Raw genomic sequence first — 21,177 nt, 5'->3', positions numbered from 1 at the left:
CCTTTTCTATTTACCCTTTACATTAATGGACTTGAACAGGCCATGTTGGATGCAGGGGCCGATTGGCCCCGTCAAGGGTCCAGCTCGCTCCCGTGTTGCTCCATGCATATGATGCAGTCCTGATGGCACGGACCGCAAGGGGTCTCCAAATTCTTTTGAATTATTTAGCAGCCTTAATGGACAAGTTAGATCTCTCAGTTAATCTTACAAAGTTCTTTTGTGATGGTGGTGGGCCCCTGTTCGACAAATGTGCAAACCTTTATTTTACACAATCACAAAATATCTAAAGGTAGGGCTTTTCCATATTTAGGTGCTCTGTTCAACTCCCACATGAGTCGGAAGCCATTAGCGATAGCTTAGAACAACAAGCTCGCTAGATCGGTTGCTGCTGCTTTTAGCTTTCAATCAACACTAGCTAGTAAACCCCTTCTGACCCTAATGAAAATTTAACAAGCGAAGTATCTCTCTAAGGTTTTTTAAGGAAGTGAAATTTGGGGCTTTGTGGCTGCAAGCTGTATCTAGGTCACATAGACTAAATTCTTGCAGAGGTTACTTTGTGTTCCCCAAAGTACCCCTTCCTTGTGTGCCCATGAAGAGCTGGGTGGTGGTTATGTGAGTGACCTCCTTGCTCTCTGTCCTTTGTTGGGTTGGATTAGGTTGTGGACAAGGAAGAAACTTAGCCTGAATACATTGATCTCAAAGGACTGTCTTTCACTTGAGTGTGCTCCTAAAATCCCCTGGATAAAATACATTTGGGATTATTTTATGTCCTTGGGGAGGAAGGAGCTTTTCTACAATCCTGGTTGTTATTTGAAATGCCGAAAGAGGGTGCATCAAGGATGACTTTGTATAGAGGAGGTCCCTGCCTAGGGAAGAGACTAAGCTGGTGAAACCTACGATTCAGACATATATAGTTAAAAAACACAGTCCACTAAGCCGTATCTTACCTTTGTATCTTGTATTTTAAGATCTACAGTGAATCTCAGGAACATGCAGGAGAATTCATTGGGGTTTGATCTTTTACTTAGTATTTTTCTTTTCACAATTTATCATGTATTTTATTATTATGTGTTTTTATCTAAGTAACTCATTTTATGTTACAGAAAGTAACTGAATAAAGATATTTTAATTTAACTGAACTGAAGTAGGACTGAAAAGAATTGGTCTCCTACTTGCCTGGATTTCCCACCTCTGTTTTACAGTACAGGACAAACGGTCAACAGTGTATAGATTGCATAGCAATATGCTCCATTCATTCAAAACTAACATAATGCTGTTTGCCAATAGACACCTGTACTGATCTTACCGAATTCATGAGGCAGTTCTTCACATAAGATCGCAATAGAGGTACTCAGACCCTGCATGAGAGACACAGTGAATGAGGCGCCAATCGCCAGTCCATCAATAAAGTTATGAACAGCATCACTCAAGGTGATCATCCAAGCAATGGTCCCAATGTCTGACAATGGCCTCCATCTTAGACAACCGCAGTAGGTTGGTGGCGAATTTTCATCCTGCAATAAAGCATACACATATCAGCAAGCTTGGCACACACCGGAGTGAATTGAATTTCTTCAGTTTCCTTCTTCATTGACTGTTTAGGTCATACAATTCAGTTTCAATGACACTGCTAATTTAGGGGGTTATTTGTGTTTTTTGTTTATACACACACACACACTCTCAAATATATAGGTCCTTGTTTATACCAGAAATTTCAAATATTGACTGAAGAGTCTTGCTACATAATGTATGACTGCCTTCATAGGAATAAGGTAATGCCAATCATCCCTGGAAAATTGTGGATAAAGCCAAGATGTTTATAAATAGCTAAAATCCTTAGACTGAAGAAAATGTTTCAGTTTTTGACAACTTGAAAGGTGGCTTAGTCTTTCGATACTTGATCGATGTGATAAACAATAGCAATTTGTTCAGTTTTCTAGTGATGAGTTTCACTGAACAGCAAGTGATAAAAGCCTTCCACCTGAACTTGTTAAGTTTATTGTCCCATTGATGGCTGTATTTGGAGATTTGTTGACATCTTTTAGGTGAAGTAGACATTTTCTTTAGCAAATTATGTCTTTGAATGAGGTAACCATGCTGTAGACCGATTCCATATAGAAACTGAACAGCATGGCTGCCAGGACTGATCATTAAAGAGCACCACTAGGAGCTAGCTCTAGAGTTGAGGTGGATTTTCCTATCATGACCAAACGTATACGGTTAGACAGGAAGATTCAAACCATATCAACATTTCTTCACTACAATACGTGAGACTCTAGGGCCTGGATGAGATTCCTGTGAAGGACAATCACACTTAATATCAGCAATACATCAAGCAGGAGAAGAAAACAGCTCCATTATCCTATATGCGTTGCCTATCTTTGTGGATTTTCAAAGGGGTTGTTTTTGTGTTGCATCCACTTTGGAAACCAGACTGATATGGGGCAAGAAGACTGTTTTGTTCAAAATGATTATCTAGTTGGATGTCAACACATTTCTCAATAACCTTTCCCATCCAGGGTTTATTTTGTGACAGGTAAATAGATGGCCATGTGCAATTGAGTAATTTGATCAATTTTTTGTGTATCTGGAATCACAACTTTTAAAAAGGCATTGATTGACTCCAAACAAAATGAAAGTATCTAAATGTTATTCTTTTTAAAATACTATTGGTGTTTCATACAAGCGTTCAATTGAAAAACATAGTATTAAAAGTATGTAAGGATCTTAAGTTGTCGCAAAGCAGCAGGCAATGATGAGCCTATGTCTAGAATGGGACTGATAATTATTAAGATCTTGGTGTAGAATAAATCAAGGAAGAGGTTGCATTTGAATTCAAACTGCGCACATATTTGTTATGTCCCATAAAGTCTCATCATTTGAAAAACCTTCTCTCACAATTAATGGAGTTATTTATATTGCATATATTGAGCTATAGCTTCTGCAATTTCATGTCTATTTTTCCTTTCAGAATTTATGAGAATTACTAGAGGCCTGGATGTCATTTTTGATACAAAATATCTTTCTAGTTTTTGGAGTTTGTTTCTCGTCTGAGTTTTTGGAGTGCATATTTTTGTAATTGGTGCACTTGAATCTTTCTTATTTAATACCGATGGTGAGAGTGGAATTAGAAATGTTAGATATTGTCAAGGTTAAATCAATTACTTCTTTGAATGTTCTTTTTTAGGAAAATTTAGGTGGACCATTGTGTTGAATGGGAATGGATTGTATCTGATCATTCACCCAATACAGTGATCCAACTATTCCACTTCTACTGGGGTTTGAAAATGGACTGGCTTACCATCATGAATAATTTCAAAGTCTTTTTTTTAGCATGAGCAGAATAATTAGAGGCTTGACGTTTAACTGGTTAAATAGCTTCTTTTCAGACAGGTTGTTAAATTAAGTTTAAAATCTTCTAATGTAGAGGTTACGGCAGTCTGGCATTTGCTGATCTGTTAAGTAAACTATTTGATGAAGGATCTTGTATCATGTGCGAACTTGGACAGCAATAAATAAAATATAGTTAGGCCAGAGTAACACAGGAAGATTTTAAATGCACATTTAAAGGTGGTGATAATCAAGGTGTTTGCTTAAATATTTCAGATTATGTACTAGCTCTTTTTAAATCGTTAAATGGTATGGGTGTCACTTTAGGCTTTTGATTTGTATGATGTCTGACAATAGTGAAGACACATTGTGAGAATAACTGAAATGTGCTTTCCTTCACAAATGGAGAGAAGCTACCTGCTACATTCACTGATGAGTAAAGTATGGTATAGAACATATAATTTGAATTATGATAGATTTTTGGAAGTTTGATAATTAGAAGAAGAATTTCACAAAATTATCAGAAGAGATATAACTCTTTTTTCTCAGACTGTTGTCTGTGGCAATTAAGAATGTGAGTAGTATCAGGCATAACTGCTGTGTTACAAAATAGTGGTAACAATAATTTTTCAGATTAACACAGTGTGCAAGAGAAGAGTTACACTCTACTTGGTTTATCATGTGACAGCTTTGTTATATGAGGCTTATCAGTAACTGTGAATGTGTTCTGTAAACAGCCGACAGGATTGTGATGCATAAATTATGTTAATCATATGTCACTTCCATCATCTAGATGGGGTACATTAAATATGTTTGATCACCAGGTGGCAATGGAAATACAATATGATGGGAGCAAGGCTTTCTCAAAGTTACTGAACATTTTTCAATGCAAGTCAATAGCCTTGTAAGGGCCTGATTTAGAGTTAAATGGGCAGAGTATTTTGTTACAAATGCAACAAGGACCCTGCCCACCAAACCCTCAGTTCTCCTATCTCATTTAGACACAGGCGGACCTTAAATATTCCGCCAACTGAGCCCTCATTGGTTCGTAGATGAAATACTTCGTCCGATGGTCCAACAGAATAGGGGCCTACAGAGGAAGGACATTACACTGTGCGCCCTACTGTCTTTTTTCCTGTCCATCACGCCAGGAAAAGCCTGGTGTTAAGGGACAGAAAAAACCTAGAATGACCCCCAAATCCTGTGACAAAGCTCCCAGGGTGTGGGGGTCATAGTTGTTTCTTTTTCAATAACAATCTTCCACTTAGCAAGTTTGTTTCTGAAAACAAAAAATATATAAAACGTTTAGTGAACAACTATCAAAACAGATGGCGGCCATCCAGTACATTTTTTTGTATGTTGAAAGGAACCACCAGGAAAGCAGTTCCTTTCACTGTAAAAAATTAAACCACTGGGCTCGAGTCATCTTTAAATTTGACAGGGGGTAACCAGTCTAGGTGGCAGATGTAATGTATTTTGCCACCCTGATGGAGGGAGTACTGTGCTTCATACTATAAATCAGGCCTGTAATCTGAATAGAATCTTGTGAAACCAGAAAAAATTATCAAATCAATATCAAAATGGAAATCTTTGCATGTTTTTCCAAAGTTAAGTAGTAAGAATAACATTTTCAATCTCTGTACTGGTTACTTTGCTTATTTTGTTCAACCTGGAAATAGAGGGTCCACCTTGTAAGATGGATGCCTTTCGGGCTACAAGAAGTAACCAAGCAGTGGATGTCGGACGGCCAGGTTCATTATTGCAGTGCGTTAAAGATACTGAGTTACGAAAAATGTATTCCAGAGCCTTCCTAAAGATTTTGTTGAAAAACTCAGATTATCAGTGTGAACTGTTATTTCCTATACTGGGGGTTTATCCTTTGACATTGCTGCTCTTGGTGGGATGACTCAGGAGCTGGATTAGAAGAGCTTGACTGCATGATACTGAAAGCGACAGGACAGACTGCAGTGACTCAATAACTGTGATAGACTGACTCATTGACAGCCACTGCAGGTTCCTCAGATCTGCTGTTGAAGATTGATGGAGTGTGCACATCTGGCTCCTGTGAGAGTGGAGCTCTCTTGGTGAAGAATCTTCCTCGGGCAAAAAGTGGAGTGAGCTGACTAGCAACCAGTCTTGTCCACACATCCTGAGGTGAAAGGTTTCACTGATTTGGAAAAGGGTCATTGGTTGATTGTTCATCTGTAATGTTACTGTAATGTGTCAGCTCTCGTAATGAAGAGTGTTTTGCATTTATTACATGGTAAAAATATTGTTTAAGGTGGGTAACTGGATGAGATGGTAGATGGGCATGATCACACCAGGCAGTCATCTTGATATGCACTCTCTAACGATCTATTGAATGTAGCTATTAAATCTAACAAGTGGAGTATTCTCTCCCATCTTAGGCATTTTCCACTGTATTCCGCTCTTACAAGCTATTGGATGCTCCAGACTCTCATATTGGTCGACAGTTTATTTCAGTGTGTCACACCAGTTTATGGCCAAGCTACAATCTGAACCAAACAGACCCTTCACAACCATCATTAGCCTGAAAAAGAAAGGGCATCTCTGAAAGCAGACTGAATTGGCTACCCTTTGAAAGACAAATCAAGATTAACAACTTAGAAACATGCGGAGTTCTATACAACACTACCCACCAAACTGCCTTACAACACACTTTCACTTTTCTAAATCACAAGAGAAATTTGCCATACTAAGGATCTCAAAATTACCAAAAACAAATGCACAGTAAGAGACTTGGCTGAAAACATCTGGGTATTGTAGATGATACGCATTGAAACCAAGACGAGCAAGGACCACTGTGTGCATTTAACTGTACCCATTGAATGGGGGAAACGACATAGGGGGCATGGACTGGTTGTGAGCCGAGCAGAATGTGTTGATGTTGATGTCTGGAAACTTTGGTGAAGAATTTGAAAAACCACACTGCACTTCTTACCTTGTGCAAGTTAACTACTCTTTTTTTTATCAGGAACTGTTTGAACATTTTACAACAGTAAACATACAAAACAAGCAAACAATGTGTTTGTATGAAGCTAATTAACAAGCAGTAATAGAGTGTTGCAAAACTTGAAAACGGACCATGACAAGCATCACCACAGCAAACAGAGCATGTGACAGAACAGTGGTGAGATCAGATTTAATGTTCGCATATTGATGTAGGCTCCTATGTTACATTTTGAAAAGAATTGGAGTCTCATACATGCGCTATTCTTGCAGCATGCACTGTGGTATATCATTTGTCAGTGTCCTGCAAGGGGAAGTAGACAGAAGGCAATTCATCAAGTCCTAGCAAACTCTTTTCACTGTTGCAGGGATATTTTCAAATACTGGTTGGGGCTCCCCATGTGAAAATCTACATAGGGTCATTCCAGTTATGATGGACATTCTGGGTTTTAATTTGGGACGTGGTTTTGTTGAGGAACCGGGGTCAAGTCTAAAACAGGAGTCTGTGGTAAGCTACAGCTCTTAGAGCTAGAACACATATTCTCATAGGTCTTGAAAAAGGGCAGATTGTCCACTACTCTTCCAGGATATCTTAAACAGGGATTACAGTATAGTTGCTGGAGGTAAAAAAGATCACTGTGGCAGCGCTTTCTTTGTGTGTTGCCTGGCTGTGTATTATTCAAGTCATCAAGAGGGTTATTAAGGTTTGCTCCTGGAAAAAGCTGGAGTGGCGTTTCCCCATCCCAAGTAGCTAATACAGTATGTAGCACATGGTGATCCATTCTCCTCTTGTGCCTATTATGAGTGGCCAATCCAGCAGTCACTGGCATGCCTGGGCTCTATTCTTCAGCTTCAAGGTCTTGAAGAGATGCTACCAAAGTAAATAATCAACCTAACCTGTCTGGCTGTCTTAATTCTCCTTCTCATAAACTGGACAGTTCTCCCTCTCTTCTAGTATTAATACTCTGCATAACCATCTCTATTATCCACACACTCCATTTCCTAGCCTTCCAATGTTGAATACTGGTTTTACCTTTCTGATCAGTGTAGGGAAGGGTGCAGAAGACATTGTGACACAAAGGGTTAATTAGTCTGAGCAGTGTAGATGAGCGTGATGCCTGTAGAAACCTGAACCATACGTGGAAATGTCCACTATGTTGCTTTTAAGCTTGTTTTCCAACATCATTCCATAGATAAAATTATCCGCAGCTGCATGTGTAAGAAGCAGGAAGTGTGGGAGAGGGTTGCGAAGGTCGCTCTAACCCTGAGAAAGGGAGTCCAGGAAAAGGCCAAAAAAATAATGGCTAGTGAACAACAGAACAGCCAAGGGACGTGTGCTGATAACATAGCTAGAAAATGCGAGAAAGGGATACAGTCCAAGCTTCAGGTTATTTAAGCACTAAAGCGCGGGTGAGGGGATTGAAGCTCGCAGATGGAGTTGAGCAAGTTGCCACCCACCACATCGCTGCCTCCCTGGCTGTGCTGTTCTTAGACCGTGACGCTCGAGGGGGAGAGAGGTTCGAGCAGGCGGAAGAGGGCTTCCCAGCATTGTGGATAAAGTTAAGTTCCACCAAGGGATGAAAGGCCTCTGTTTCTCTGCTTTATTCTGATTGATTAACATACTTGCGCTATGTTTATAATCTGATGTATTCTGCTCATTTATAGTTGCTTTTTCCTTGAACGTCTTAATGTGAATATGATGCAGTAGCTGAAATATGCATTTCGTAGACAGTCAACCAATGCAGTGTTCCTATTGGTGAACTCTGTACTCACATATAAATAGATGCTCTTTATTGCTATTTTACATTCTACTTTGTTGATGTGCCAAACACATATATTTTTACTGAAAATTCTATTAAAGCTAAGTTGTGTACATTATTGGAGTGTGGTCCTTCATTGAGCATCCTATTGACTTATATCGATCAGATCAGGTGTCAATCAATCACCTGGATAAGACACTTTCTTTTCTTTATTGTACAGTGCTGTGAAAGTAGATTCTATTCTGATACATGTTAGAGCTTTGTAAACAAATTAAGTACAAATCAATACTCTATATCAATGCTTCCTAAACATTTTAGACCTGTGATTTTCATTAAAGAACGAAAACCTTTCGCAACCTATCTTTGATGGCGAACTGTTATTTACAGACAGCAGATTTTCCATTGAAACGTTCACCAAATTTGCAGACATAGGTTTAATGATAAGATTATATAGCACACAAATGATAATGTGTGGAAATCAGGTTTCAGTGAATATCATTTGTGCATCACCAAGTAAAGTATCTTGATTTGCTTTGATCCTCCTAAAATGTATGCTCCCATCACACATCAGAATTACAAAACAATGTGCTTCATGTTTGATTTCCTAACTGCTGAATGTGTACAGTTCAATTACATATCTTTACATTTTGTTGTGTGATACAAAAAAGTACATCCTACAGCATTTTCTTTCACACCTTCTGTACCCCTAGCAAGATTGTCAAGATAATTCAAACTGCAAAGTGAGAGGATTTTGTAAGCAACAATCCCTGTGTTAAAAAATAAGCAGCAATTTGTCAGAAGACATAATCTGAAATGTTATCTGTCTTCGAAGCGCAGCAAATATGACAAGATAAATACAAAATATAAATGCATCTTCATTTATTGCTTAGACTTTCACAGCCCACCAAAAATTGGCTCGTGGATTACTAGCCACAGTTTGGGAAACACTGCTCCATAGTATGGAGACTATACAGATTCCCCCGTTATGCTGAGTCCTAGCACTTATAATCAAATCAGTCGTAGAAGGGCTACCACCCAGACTGTGATCAATTGCTTGCCAGTTCGATGAACATTAAATTGTACTTGGTTTTGGATTGCACAGACTGCATGTAGCATCTTCCCCAGCCCAGAAGCATGCAAATGGATTATGCCAAACACAGGAGCTAAGGTTGAACATGTCTTTATTCTCCAACATCCATTCACACATATTCTATTATGTCATACTTCCCAGAACCACACCCTGACACCTCTCCTCATATCCTGTGGTTCCTGCTTGGAGTCTGCCCAGAACTACAAGAGTCCCAGAGTGCATAGCATTAATACACTAGAGTTCAGGCACAATGCTGCACTGATATTTCTGACGAAAATAGATTGCACGGGTACCAGAATAATATTACAACAGCATTTGCACCAGCTACAGTGTAAAAACATCAGTTGCACTGTCTGACCAGTGAAAAATCGACTTTTGCACATGTACAAATGCGAGGAAAAATTGCAACAGTGTAATTTATGCAATCTGAATTTTTTGTGAGAATTTCCATCAGCACTAGTACAGTTGATGTTCTAGTGCCCGAGGTCTGAAGCAGCAATTGTTTGTAGGCTCATAATCTGTGGTCTGATAGGACTTTTTTTTATAATGAAAATAAGATTTATAGAAGAGTATTTTGAATTCTATCTCAGCTTGTGTAACCTTTGAAATGTAAAATCCAGTCAGATTTTTGAGATTACAATTATTATATGTGAGAAGGTATATTTTATGTCACATACAGAACAAACACCACCTACAAATCTAGATTTATATTTCATGCCATTTTCGTAAATGTCACTTCATATGTTATATCATTGGGTTATATTTAAGGATTTACAGATTGAATTTATTTTTACAGAAAAAACCCCGATTCAATGTATGTAATAAATTCCAATAATCTGTGGAGACCGTCAAAAAATGTGGGAAATGCAATAATTTAGTGTAGCACACAGTTTAACGATCACAGAAAAAGATAGGCCATTCCTATCTTTTTATATGTGGAGTTCTCTATCCTGACTGTGGAGTCTCCGCAATCATAAACTTACTATTATTCGTAGTCTGTTACTAGCAAAAAATTATAAACTTACAGAAAAGTGTAAATTTACCTTTGTAAGTCAGGTCCACAGTGTTGCGCAATGTGAATTGGTTGTTTACTCCCATGCAATCCAGTTTAGGAGACATTATCAGAGTGCAGGATTTATCCTTTTGCATCAAGGAGCGTTTAAGTCTGACTTACAAAGATAAAAGCCCTAAGCAATCTGGTAAATACCCATGTAAGGATTTGAATCAAATAATGGTACCTAAAAATTGTGGATGCAAAATTGTGGTGGTGCAGAGGAATTTTGCACCAGCTGGTCCTATGGGGGTATATGCTCATTCATATGTGAGCCTGTCACCATACAAATGATGGAAAGCCTTTGTCATTGCACTGGAGCCTTATTACAGACACAGACATAATGGCACGAAAGCTGTCAAGAGAAGAACTGGTTGTGTGCCATGAAGAAGGTAATGCACAGTCAGTGCACCCCATCTCCCCCACAATTGATTCTTGGGAGGCGATCCACCCACTGCCTTGCCACCTCCTGACCCCCTCCTAAAAGTGAGACTGGACCCACTTGCAGTGATAGATGAAGCTGCAGTTTCAAACTGCAGCTCTTCGTTTCACTGATGTGCCCTCGCCGGCCGCAGTTTTTCAGTAATCGGGTGCACTGGTCTGCCTGAGTGCATTGCAAAACAAAAATGTTGAAGGGAACAATACATCAGTAGGAAGGACATAAACAAGAACAGATTGACTCACTAAAGTAAAACAATACAATATCAAGACAGAATGGCTTAGAATTGGACTATAAAAGCCATTGGGGGGGTTACAAGGGATATGTGTGTGTGTGCATATGTGTGTTAGCATGCATTTGTGTGTTTGTATGAGCATGTACAACCCACGCTATGATGACCATAGTGAGGGTAAATGCTGTGAGCGTGTGTGTGTGTGTGTGTGTGTGTGTGTGAGAGAGAGAGAGAGAGACTGCATATAAACATAAAGTAGTTCTCATGTTCAAGCTAACTACCCCTAATAAACATGGTATATAGAAAAAACAAATTACAGGTAACCATGTAATATGGTCTAATATTGCCATTGAGTTAACATCATAAATCATTAGGTCAAAGGCTGAGTGGTTAAGTCGAGCCAACCAGACAGCACAGACTGCCTGGCTGCGAAAGGCCTATTATCAGCTTACCAAGAACTTACCAGGGCTTAAAGCCTACCCATTTACCATAGGTTGGCTTTATTGTCACCCTCATTTGTTTCCTTCTAATTCAATGGCCTGGACTGTTCTCCTTGTGTTTGTCCCTCCCGAGGAGCAAAGCCTCATTACCTGTGTTCTTCCATGGCTAACTTTTAGGGAACTTTCTTTTTGTTTAAGGGTGCATCTGTTTTCCAGCTGTCTCCCTTGTGTGCTCCCCCATGTTTCTCCCTCTCTCCCAGTTCCCCAGTGCCTCCCCACTTCTCCTATGCTCCTTGTTGCTTTTTCACTTGTGTACTTCACCCCCCTGTGTTGGTCCCCTTTGTGTGTGTGTCCCTCCCCCAAACTACAGTCCCTGCATGTTGTGTTGCTCTGTCTGGTGTGGTGCTGCATCTCTTGTGTGATTTTCCCCTACTGCCCTGAACTCCGATTCCCCAAGCAAATCACTGGACTCCTAGCTCTTCGGTAGCTTTCCTGCCCCCTTAATTTTTTTTATTAATTTAACACCCCTATTAATTTAACACTGTACATGTTTAATTTAGCCTCATACTAAGACAGAAGAACAAAGGAGGTAAAGTAGTCTTTTACATAATTTTCGTGCTTGTAAACTGGCAAGGCAGCCACAATAGCAGGTGTCACAGCACTCAATCTTTCTTTGATTTAATGGGGCTGCACCAAGTCAGCTCATGTACATTATGGTGATTCTATCAGGGAATTGACCAGCCACTCTTTGGAAGATCACTGGAACGCCCTTGCACACCCAATAAGATTAAGGTAAACTATGTAGTGCGTCATAGGAGGTTACGTGGCTAGTCCTGCATAGGTGTCAGCATCCCGGTCTCATTGATATGGCGACGGTCAATGTTTTTCTACTACTGCCTTGGTGGATTTTGAGTAAAACTTTAAACTGGGTTATGCAACATGCAGATGGCTCGTGTACTTCACTTCCCCGGGCACCCTGTCTTCAAATTACATATCGGGCACAGTTTCAAGAGAATCAGACTATAAATGACATTAAATTAACGACAAGGCTATTGCGAAAACAAATGTATTACCTCATGGCATCACCTGATCACACTCATAATATCTTTTTATGTACAATGGGATGAATTATTTACCCAAAGATGACGCCTGTTTACCTATCTCTCGGCCTCACAAACGTTTTTCACTTCAGGAAAAGAAATCAATGAGTAATGATTATAAATAACAACGTGTACAGGTGATTAATGCATTCTACTTCTGTGTTCTTTAAGCGTAAAGTGCTTTGCATTTTACATTTCTTTATGTAAATGCCTTTGTGAGCGTGTTCTTGATGGGCTATGCTCATGCCCACTGGAATTATGGGTTTGTGCGGCCACAGCAATTTTTGCATAATTATAGATTTGCCGCATTTGCCATATAATCCATCATCTGCTGCAGATTTTAACAAAAAAAATGTTTCTCAAACGATTAAAAAATCGCTAAAATGCAGCGACATGCTGCTGCGCACAGAAAGGCCCTCTGCAGAGGTGGACTGGTCATCTTTTTGTTGCTTATTGCTATTTTTGGGTATTAAAATGGTACTAATGTGGTGCAACCAATGCCCAGACAGTATTACCAAGTTTAAGATTGCCAAAGTAATGAAATAATACTATTACAAAATGTGCTGCATAATTTGCCTTTTCTTGCCACATAATTTTCTCAACCATGCTGCATAATTTGATCTTCTCCTGCTGCATAATTCCAGGAGCCCTGGCTATGGTACAGCGAGGCCCAAGGCAGCCTCCTTCTCCTGGACTAAAGTAGGCCAGTGGTGTCAATCAACCGTCAGCAGCCTCCTCTAGCCAGCTGCCGTCCGATGCCTGAAGGGGGAGCTGCTTTTAATGCTGGGCCACTGCGACCATCTGCACTTTTGCCTTTGATAGAAGGTCCCCAGACACTGAAGGAAGACTACAGGAGCTGCCAAGTATGTGGACAGCCATGGCTAAACACAGACACAGCTCGGGAAAAAATCATAACCTCTACTTCACTTATCTCAGTCATTAGGTCAAGGAAGACTGTAATAATTTCTAAGGCCAGGAAAAAAACCAGTTAAAGCTTATTATAACCCCACCCACCATCAACTGGTTACCATAAACAGGTTAGCATCCCTCAGTACTTCTTTTTTGTTTTGTGACGGGATGAGGAACAAGGATTTAGAGATAGCAAATGGGATATGGCCTACAATTGTGCAAAAGTTTCATTGCTTGCTTAGCTTCAGGAGCTCTAGTGGGAGTTGCAGGCTATGAGGAGTGCTGGAAGAGATGCCTGAACCTCTATCAGCAAGGTTACGGCATATAACTGTTAGCACACCTTACCATGGAGAAAGCGTAGCTTCAGTTTTTCTTTTGTTCCACATGTACATAGAATTACCTTTGTTCATATTATGTGTAGTGGATTCGATCTTGTTTGCCAGACAGCGCAGTAGTTGGAGCCCCCCAGGGTCACTTATACCGATTTAGTGCATGCGAGCTAAAGTAGTGTTCCAGGGTGCATGGTCTTCTCTTTCTACGCATGCGTGGACTTGTCCACTCAAGCATGTACTTTCAGTTTCTAGAGTGCGTTATTGAGCGTGAGGGTTATGGGGATTCTGTTATTGACTCTCTATATAAGAGGTAAGAACACTGGGGAGGGGCATTAGCTTCTTGTCTTATTGCCAAGTAAAGTTGTAATTTCCTAAGCATGGTATGATGGGTAAACATTCAGAAAAAAAAGAGACATTGTTCTCCCTCGTCCATAATCTTACAGTGGGTCTGGTCTTGCGTCCCCATCAGCTAAGGGGAGCAAGGGAACAGAGGGAATTAGGAAACTCATTTTGGAAATTTTTAAGCTCTTTAAAGAAGAAAACTGGTGGCAAAACCAGAGCGGAAATCTATCTTGCTGGGTTTTCCATGGACACTATTTTGCAACAAGTTAAGAGTTAACAGACTTTAGTTTTGCTGATTCACTAATTCACTAGTATGTGATGGATACTGTATTGATCGAATTAGAAGGATGAAGACCTGATTACCTTCACTAGGTTTATTGCAAACCTTTATCCCTGGGAACCTAAGGATGAAAGGTTACCTGATACTCTCCATGTAGATTCGGTGGTGGAGAGCCTTGTGGGTACAACGTCAGTTACAGTACAAAACATTCTTATGGAAACATTGGATAAAAAGGTGATTCTGCCCTCAAAGAGGTCCACAGAAGTGGACGATAAACTGCATACATTTTATACAGAACGAAAATATTCTTCGTCCTTTAGAAAATAATACCTGAAGGTATTAGCATTTTCTAAAATCAGGTCATCTTCCATACAGCCATCTAGAAGACAGTAAAATGTTAACAAAAACTTAAAAATATCAACCAAGAACTTTCTGCAGAAGTTTCAGAAGAAAAAAGTCAAGACCCTCTCAATAAAATCTAGCATTTCTGCCTATGCCAGATGCCAAGAGGCAAATGGTCGGAGCTTAAGTGTTGGTGGCAGGATCTATTCCTTCCTGGAGAATTGGGAAGGATCTACTTCAGACAAGGAGTTCTAGATATAGTTCAGCAGATAACAGATAAAGTGCACCCCTCCACCAGTGAATTCAAGGGTTATACCCACTCCCTTTTCAAAATCCAAGAGGAAAGGGGCAGACTGGAGGAAGGTATTCAATCTCTTTGGTTGAAGACAATTCGATCTAGTTCTGGAGAACACGAAAGGAAAACGTGTATACTCAATGGTGTTCCTGGTGGCAAAGATGAATGGAGGTTTTAGTATCTCGTAGACAACATTTGTGAAGAAAATCCCATTCAAGATGGTAAATTTACAATGAATAATTCAGCTAGCGTAGAATGATCACTATTTGGCAACCCTGCATTTAATGGATGCATATTTGCATCTTATCATAAGTATTTGAATATTCTGTGTGAAGAAGCAACACTGACAGTTCAGAGTCCTCCACTCTGAGCTAAATTCATTCCTGAGATTATTCACAAAAGTGATTGCTCCTCTAATTATACAATTTCATCCTCAAGGAATATCGGTATTCCCGTACCTGGATGAATGTATGCTACAAGCCCCTTCCCATCAGTAACTGAGGAAGTATATAGATCAGTCATTGGCTATGCTAAATCAGCATGACTGTCTACTCAACAAATTCAAGTGTCAACTGCAGCCATTGAGGAATCTCTCCTTTATTGGTGCAAGATTTAAGAAAGGTGGAAGGGCAGCCAACTAGCGGTGAGCACAGAAAACTTGGTGCAGTAGGCGCCGAGCAAAGATTTAGGCCCTGATTTATACTTTTTGACGCTAATCTGCACTACTGCAGTTAGGCATCAAAAACGATACCTCCGGCTAGCGCCATCCCAACACGCCGGCCAGGCATCATATTTATGGTATGACGGTAGCCGGCGATAAGGCCCGAGTAGCGTCCTAAAAAAGGGCGCTAGCCGGGTGGGGGAGGCGTAGGGGGAACAGGGGGTTTAGCATTAAAGGATGACGATAGTACAGGCAGAGGCAAAAAATGCCTCTAACCAGACTAACATCATTTTCTGACATTAAAACCCCATGGACATGACTCCTGTCTTAGTTAAGACAGGAGTCATGCCCAGCACTCTAATGGCCATGCCCAGGAGACATATGTCCCCTGGGCAGGGCCATTGGGCCCAGTGCCATGTAGTGGGGCCCAAATTAGGCCCCCCTATGGCACTACAGACAATAAAAAAGTATACTTACCTATACTTACCTAGGATGGGGTTCCCCTTCCTCCGCTGTCCTTTTGGTGTGGGTGGGGGTGTCCCTGGGGCTAGGGAAGGGCACCTGTGGGCCCTTTCAATGGGCTCTGACCATGGAAAAAGGCCCACAGGTCCCCTAACACCTGCCCTTACCCAGGCATTAAATAATGGCGCTAAGCAAGCTTAGCGCCATTATTTAAGGCCCCCATCTCCCCATGCTTGATTTTAGCACGCGGATAAATATGGCGCTAAGGCCATATCATCATTTTTTGCCAAGGAACGCCTACCTTGCATCTCATTGACGCAAGTTAGTTTTCCGCAGGCCAAAAATGAATTTAACTCCAATATTGTGGCGCTAGACATGTCTAGCACCAAAATATAAATATGGAGGTAAGTTTGCGCTGAATTAGCGTAAAAGAAATGACGCTAATTCAGTGCAGATTATAAATATGCCACTAAGTGCGTTGTGTGGAGACAGCCAGAGTAGCAGCCGACGTGGCTTGTGTCAGCCTAGAAAGTACCCGCTCAGGTCCGTTCTTCACACCTGTTCTGCTTAGCTGGTTATCTACGTCCCACTGCTTCCTGCTCCTTGCATTGTCTTTTCCCAAGGTTTTCCCCATGATGTGCATATTGCTGTTTCCATTACCACTCCGCTCCCTCAGCTCTAAGCCCATGTAAAGCTCCAGTACAAGCACAGTTGAGGGTGTTTAAGTACTGCTTTGAAACCAAAGGAGAAACAAGTGGGACCTGGGGGCCGAGATAAAGGAACACTGTAAGGCAGAAAGTGCATAACTGCACAATCAAACACACCATCACACATTTGGACCAGGAGGCCTACTATAGGCACAACTGCACAGCTGGACTTCTGCACAACTTATACAAAGCTCATCATATTAGGTCGGGTTCCCTTGCTTAAACTGAAAAAAAGGAATGGTAAAAAGGAAAAACAGGAAAACAAGGCCTAAGGAAAGGCAAGCAGATGCTTAAGTACAATCAAAAAGGATCCCAAGAAACACAAAGGACCTTAGGGGCGGCCTGCCCACCCGCAGGTCACTGAGGAATACAATATGAGTATAAAAGGGAAAAAATGCTATTAAAGGAGATCAAAGTTTGAAGCTTATATGATGATAATAGATTAAAAGATAACACAAGGGATTAAACATGAGATCTGGAAGAATAAGGTCGACTCCCGCTGGTGCACCAATAAGAAGAAGGACAACAGCAAGTTACAACAAAAGCTATAAGTCAGTACCATCACCACTGCATGTACACAGATTAATGATGCAATGAAGAGTCCTTTAACACCAACTCGTTGAATCTTTTTCAGAACTACAAGAGAGGAGCAGCTAATTTACAAAATCCACCCAGGAGGCTTGCAGATGACAAAGTGAATGCAAGTGGAGTTAGTTCCCCTGACATCACAATAAGTACAGGTGCCAGCTCAGTAGGGGGCTCAATCATCAAAATGTATCAGGACCCCCGTGCCCAATGTTGGGCCTTTGACAAGCAAGATGGGCAGGAACAGTGCATGCAAGAGAGACCAAACCAAGAGGACAACATAAGTTCAAAACATGGATCTCAAACGAGGGAAGTATAGCAACTCGCAAATAAAATAGCATGTCAGCTTATGTGCTTAGCACAAGTTCACTCTGAACTGAATGATTGCCTGATGCATGTGCTTCAGAAAATGAGCATCTAGGCTTTTCCATTTTGCAAGCGCTGCAAAGTCCACCAAGTCCATTAAATCCATTAACCTCATGTTATCATAGCTGCCAAAACATCCCATTTGCAATCACAGGGTCTCCCACTCAGGGTACCTAAAACTATATGAAATCAACCAGTAAGAAAAGCCCCATACTTATATCGATTCCATTTCCAAAAATTGTAATAACCATTCCCCAGCTCAGGGGCATGCCCTAACAAACATGTTGTCCTCAGTAACTCATTTGAAGTGTCATCTAAATAAGCAAGCAATGATTAGCTGCAGCCCCACACGTGAGGATCCAACCCATAAATCGGCAGTGAGCACTCATGAAAACCCAGAAACTCTGGATTATATAAGACATTTTAAGTGTTGGGCAATACTCCAGCACCCTCCAGGCAACAGAAGTCACAAAGAATATTCATTCTTCTAAATTAGATATGCAAGTTAATCTCTTATATATCATTGAAGTGTTCATATCAGGAATTTACACCATGCTGATGTAAACTTTGCTAAATGCTATTCCTTTCAAATGCTAGAGAAATGGAGTGCACTACCAAATTTCTTAAACAGCTTGGTGGAAAAAATGAGGAATGCCAGAAGTGCCTTCAATCCACACTTAAATCTATCAGATTACTATAAACACAGCAGTAGCCCTCCAGCATCATGATTGGGGGGGGCTGTCATTTAAGGTGGTAACCTTCAAGCTAAGAACAAACCAACATATGCAGAAGAGATATCACATTAGGTGAGAAATACTCCCACTGTGAATCTAACATCTCCAGGGGCCAAGACAAAATCAGTGATTCCATCAGAAGAACAAGAATATGCCCAGGAAGGACCACACCAGCTCCCAATAGAAGGGGAACCTCTGCAGCCATCGAAGAGGATAGCTGTACACTCCAAGATCAACCAGAGGCCACAGTGCAAGAAATAGCAGACATATCAGCACCCAATATTGAATACATGCAGGCTGACCAACAAGGGGAGGCACCTCACCAGGAAGGTGAAGTACAGACCACACCTAAAAACCCTGCAAGGGCCCTAGGGCATATGTCAAAGAAAGAACTTAAAAGCTTTGCAAGAGAAGAAAATAAGAAAGCAGAATGAATGCCCAAGTAAATAACCAAAAAACAGTTGTTTGTAATGTTCACTAAGAGCATGGCACAGGAGGAAGATTTAGGATTCCTAGAGACATATTCAGCTTAAACAATCAGTAGAAACGTTCACCAGTATTGGAGCATTAAGCCCCATCAGACCAAAAGGGTTTTGACAACAGTCTGTCTAAGCAGCCAAGACAATCTACCAATTAAAAAAATATTACCCTTGGACAATAAAAAACAAGAATTACCAATAGAAACTATAAAAGAAACTACCTACAGCAGACTGATAGGGGTCACAGCGAACAAAGTCTTACACTAGCAAACCAAGAATCCAAATCAAATAATAATGTCCTATATAGAACGGGCCAGTCTTCAAAAAACAACATAAAACAAAACAGCAAGTGTAATAATATTAAATAAACTTTTATTCATCTCTCAAATCATATCTAAGGGATCACATGATCTAAACTGTGGAAATTTGATAAAATTATTTAATAACATCAAGAATTTAGATAACTTGTGCTCTTCAGATATCTTATCAGTAGCATTTTTAAAACCGTTAGGGACACAAGGCCCAGAACCAACACTGATAACTTTTGTTACACTTGAATTAGCTCAAAAAGTACTCAATGAGAGAGAAACATTCAAGGATTGGGGAATCAAAACTTGTGCCCCATCAAGAACATTGCTACGCAAACCCCCCAACAGTTCTTGGATCTGATTCAATTATTGGTAAAAAAAACAGGGACAAATATTAGAGTAGCCATTTTTGTCTATCCGACATCCCCCCACATTTAATGAGAGAATACAAAGAACTATAAGGCAAGAATTGCAATTAGCAAAGAAGATGTCAAATGAGCCAAGATTTTCAATTCTGTGGAATCCCATAGGAAAAATGAATTCATATCCATGGGTTGAGATATGAACATCTTTACGGACATGGGTCACTAATATGGAAGGGCCACCTAGTATCATATCAAGTGAGAAGGTAAATTTGTCCTAGCTTTCATGAGCACTGTCAGAGAAAAATGATTTCTGAATATAAAACGCAACATCATCATTTCGACAACCTGCACAGGCAAAAAAGCTACCGAGACAACTGTCTTGCTGGGTCCAATTTATGTTTGCTCTCGAAATATTTAAAGTCCCCAGAAAACATCATGGAAACAGAAACAATTGAGTACTTGGGGAAATGTCACATCATGTTATTACATGATACCTGTGTGGTAGATTTGTGCTACTGATGGGACGTCTACAATACAATAAGGAAGTTCAAAGAACAAGCCATAGGGGCAGATGAAAAGGTGGCCTCACAGTATATGTCACCGCACAATTATAAACAACTGCAGAAGCATTATACTATCCATATAGCTGGATCAGGCCAAACGAATTAAAAACTGGTCTAGGGGTTTAGCTCTGCCACTGATCTTATATATAGTTACACACACACATATATATCATGGGCTTATTTACAAGGAACATGTGCCGCCGATTTCATTTTTTTTTTTTTACGCTCCAGCAGCGATATGTTTGCTCCGTATTAACAAGGTGACTCATTTGGCCTGATGCGTCAGTTTTTCAAGGCCTGCGTCAGAAAAAACCTGCTTGGGATCTGACTGCATCACGCAGTTTATATTGTATGCAGACTGGGCAATTTGTCAGAAAACCCACAAGTGATACAGAGATATTTACAAGTTTTTCATTGTGTGATGCTTCTTCCAGGTGCATCTTGCAAAGCCTAAAATGCATCAGAATTCATACGCCTCCATAACCCAGGAGTAGGAGCTGACACAGTGGCTTTGTAACAGGAATCTGACCATTTGAAGTCACTTAACACACTGAAATATGTCATCATTTTACAACCCTTTCTACTAGTAGTGGGTTTACACTTGTGTCAACCATGTTGTAGGACACGTTGACCAACCTGGGATCATGGCACCTATGATATCATCCATTACAGCAAGGCTATGCAACGTTGTGTACTCCTTGTAAAGGGAAAGGCCAGGGTTGTCATTTGTCCATGGAAGAATGGGTCCCCAAGTCTAGGCCTGCGTGTTCCAAGGGACAACAGGCAAATACGTATATAAAGTAGGTAATACATGTATTGCGATGTAACGTTACAACATATACTTGTATTCACTGACATTGCACTATCACTCACTATGTCACACTTACCTAGTTCTTTATATACACATAAGTAGACTATGCCCACTGTAATGTGACACATAGCCATATGGCATACATTACATCCAGGACCAACGTAAGAGTGCACAAGGTGCTATACCACCACTTTACATTCTTTTACATAGGTCCCCACACATTA

The 21,177-nt window shown here is 40.4% G+C and overlaps 1 protein-coding gene across 3 annotated transcripts in view; it reads right to left on the bottom strand.

Annotated features, from left to right (window-relative positions):
* SLC39A8 (solute carrier family 39 member 8) overlaps positions 1-21,177 on the bottom strand; it is a 277,625-nt gene that overhangs the window by 33,830 nt on the left and 222,618 nt on the right. For all 3 annotated transcript variants that reach the window (XM_069230211.1, XM_069230210.1, XM_069230212.1), the window contains exon 7: positions 1,307-1,514. In XM_069230211.1, the coding sequence (XP_069086312.1) occupies positions 1,307-1,514 (208 nt within the window). The remainder of the gene's footprint in view (positions 1-1,306; positions 1,515-21,177) is intronic.

Source organism: Pleurodeles waltl, chromosome 1_1 (assembly GCF_031143425.1).
Source record: "Pleurodeles waltl isolate 20211129_DDA chromosome 1_1, aPleWal1.hap1.20221129, whole genome shotgun sequence".
NCBI lineage: Eukaryota > Metazoa > Chordata > Amphibia > Caudata > Salamandridae > Pleurodeles > Pleurodeles waltl.
Note: the sequence above shows the minus strand (reverse complement) of the source record. Positions and strands in the feature narration are given on the sequence as shown.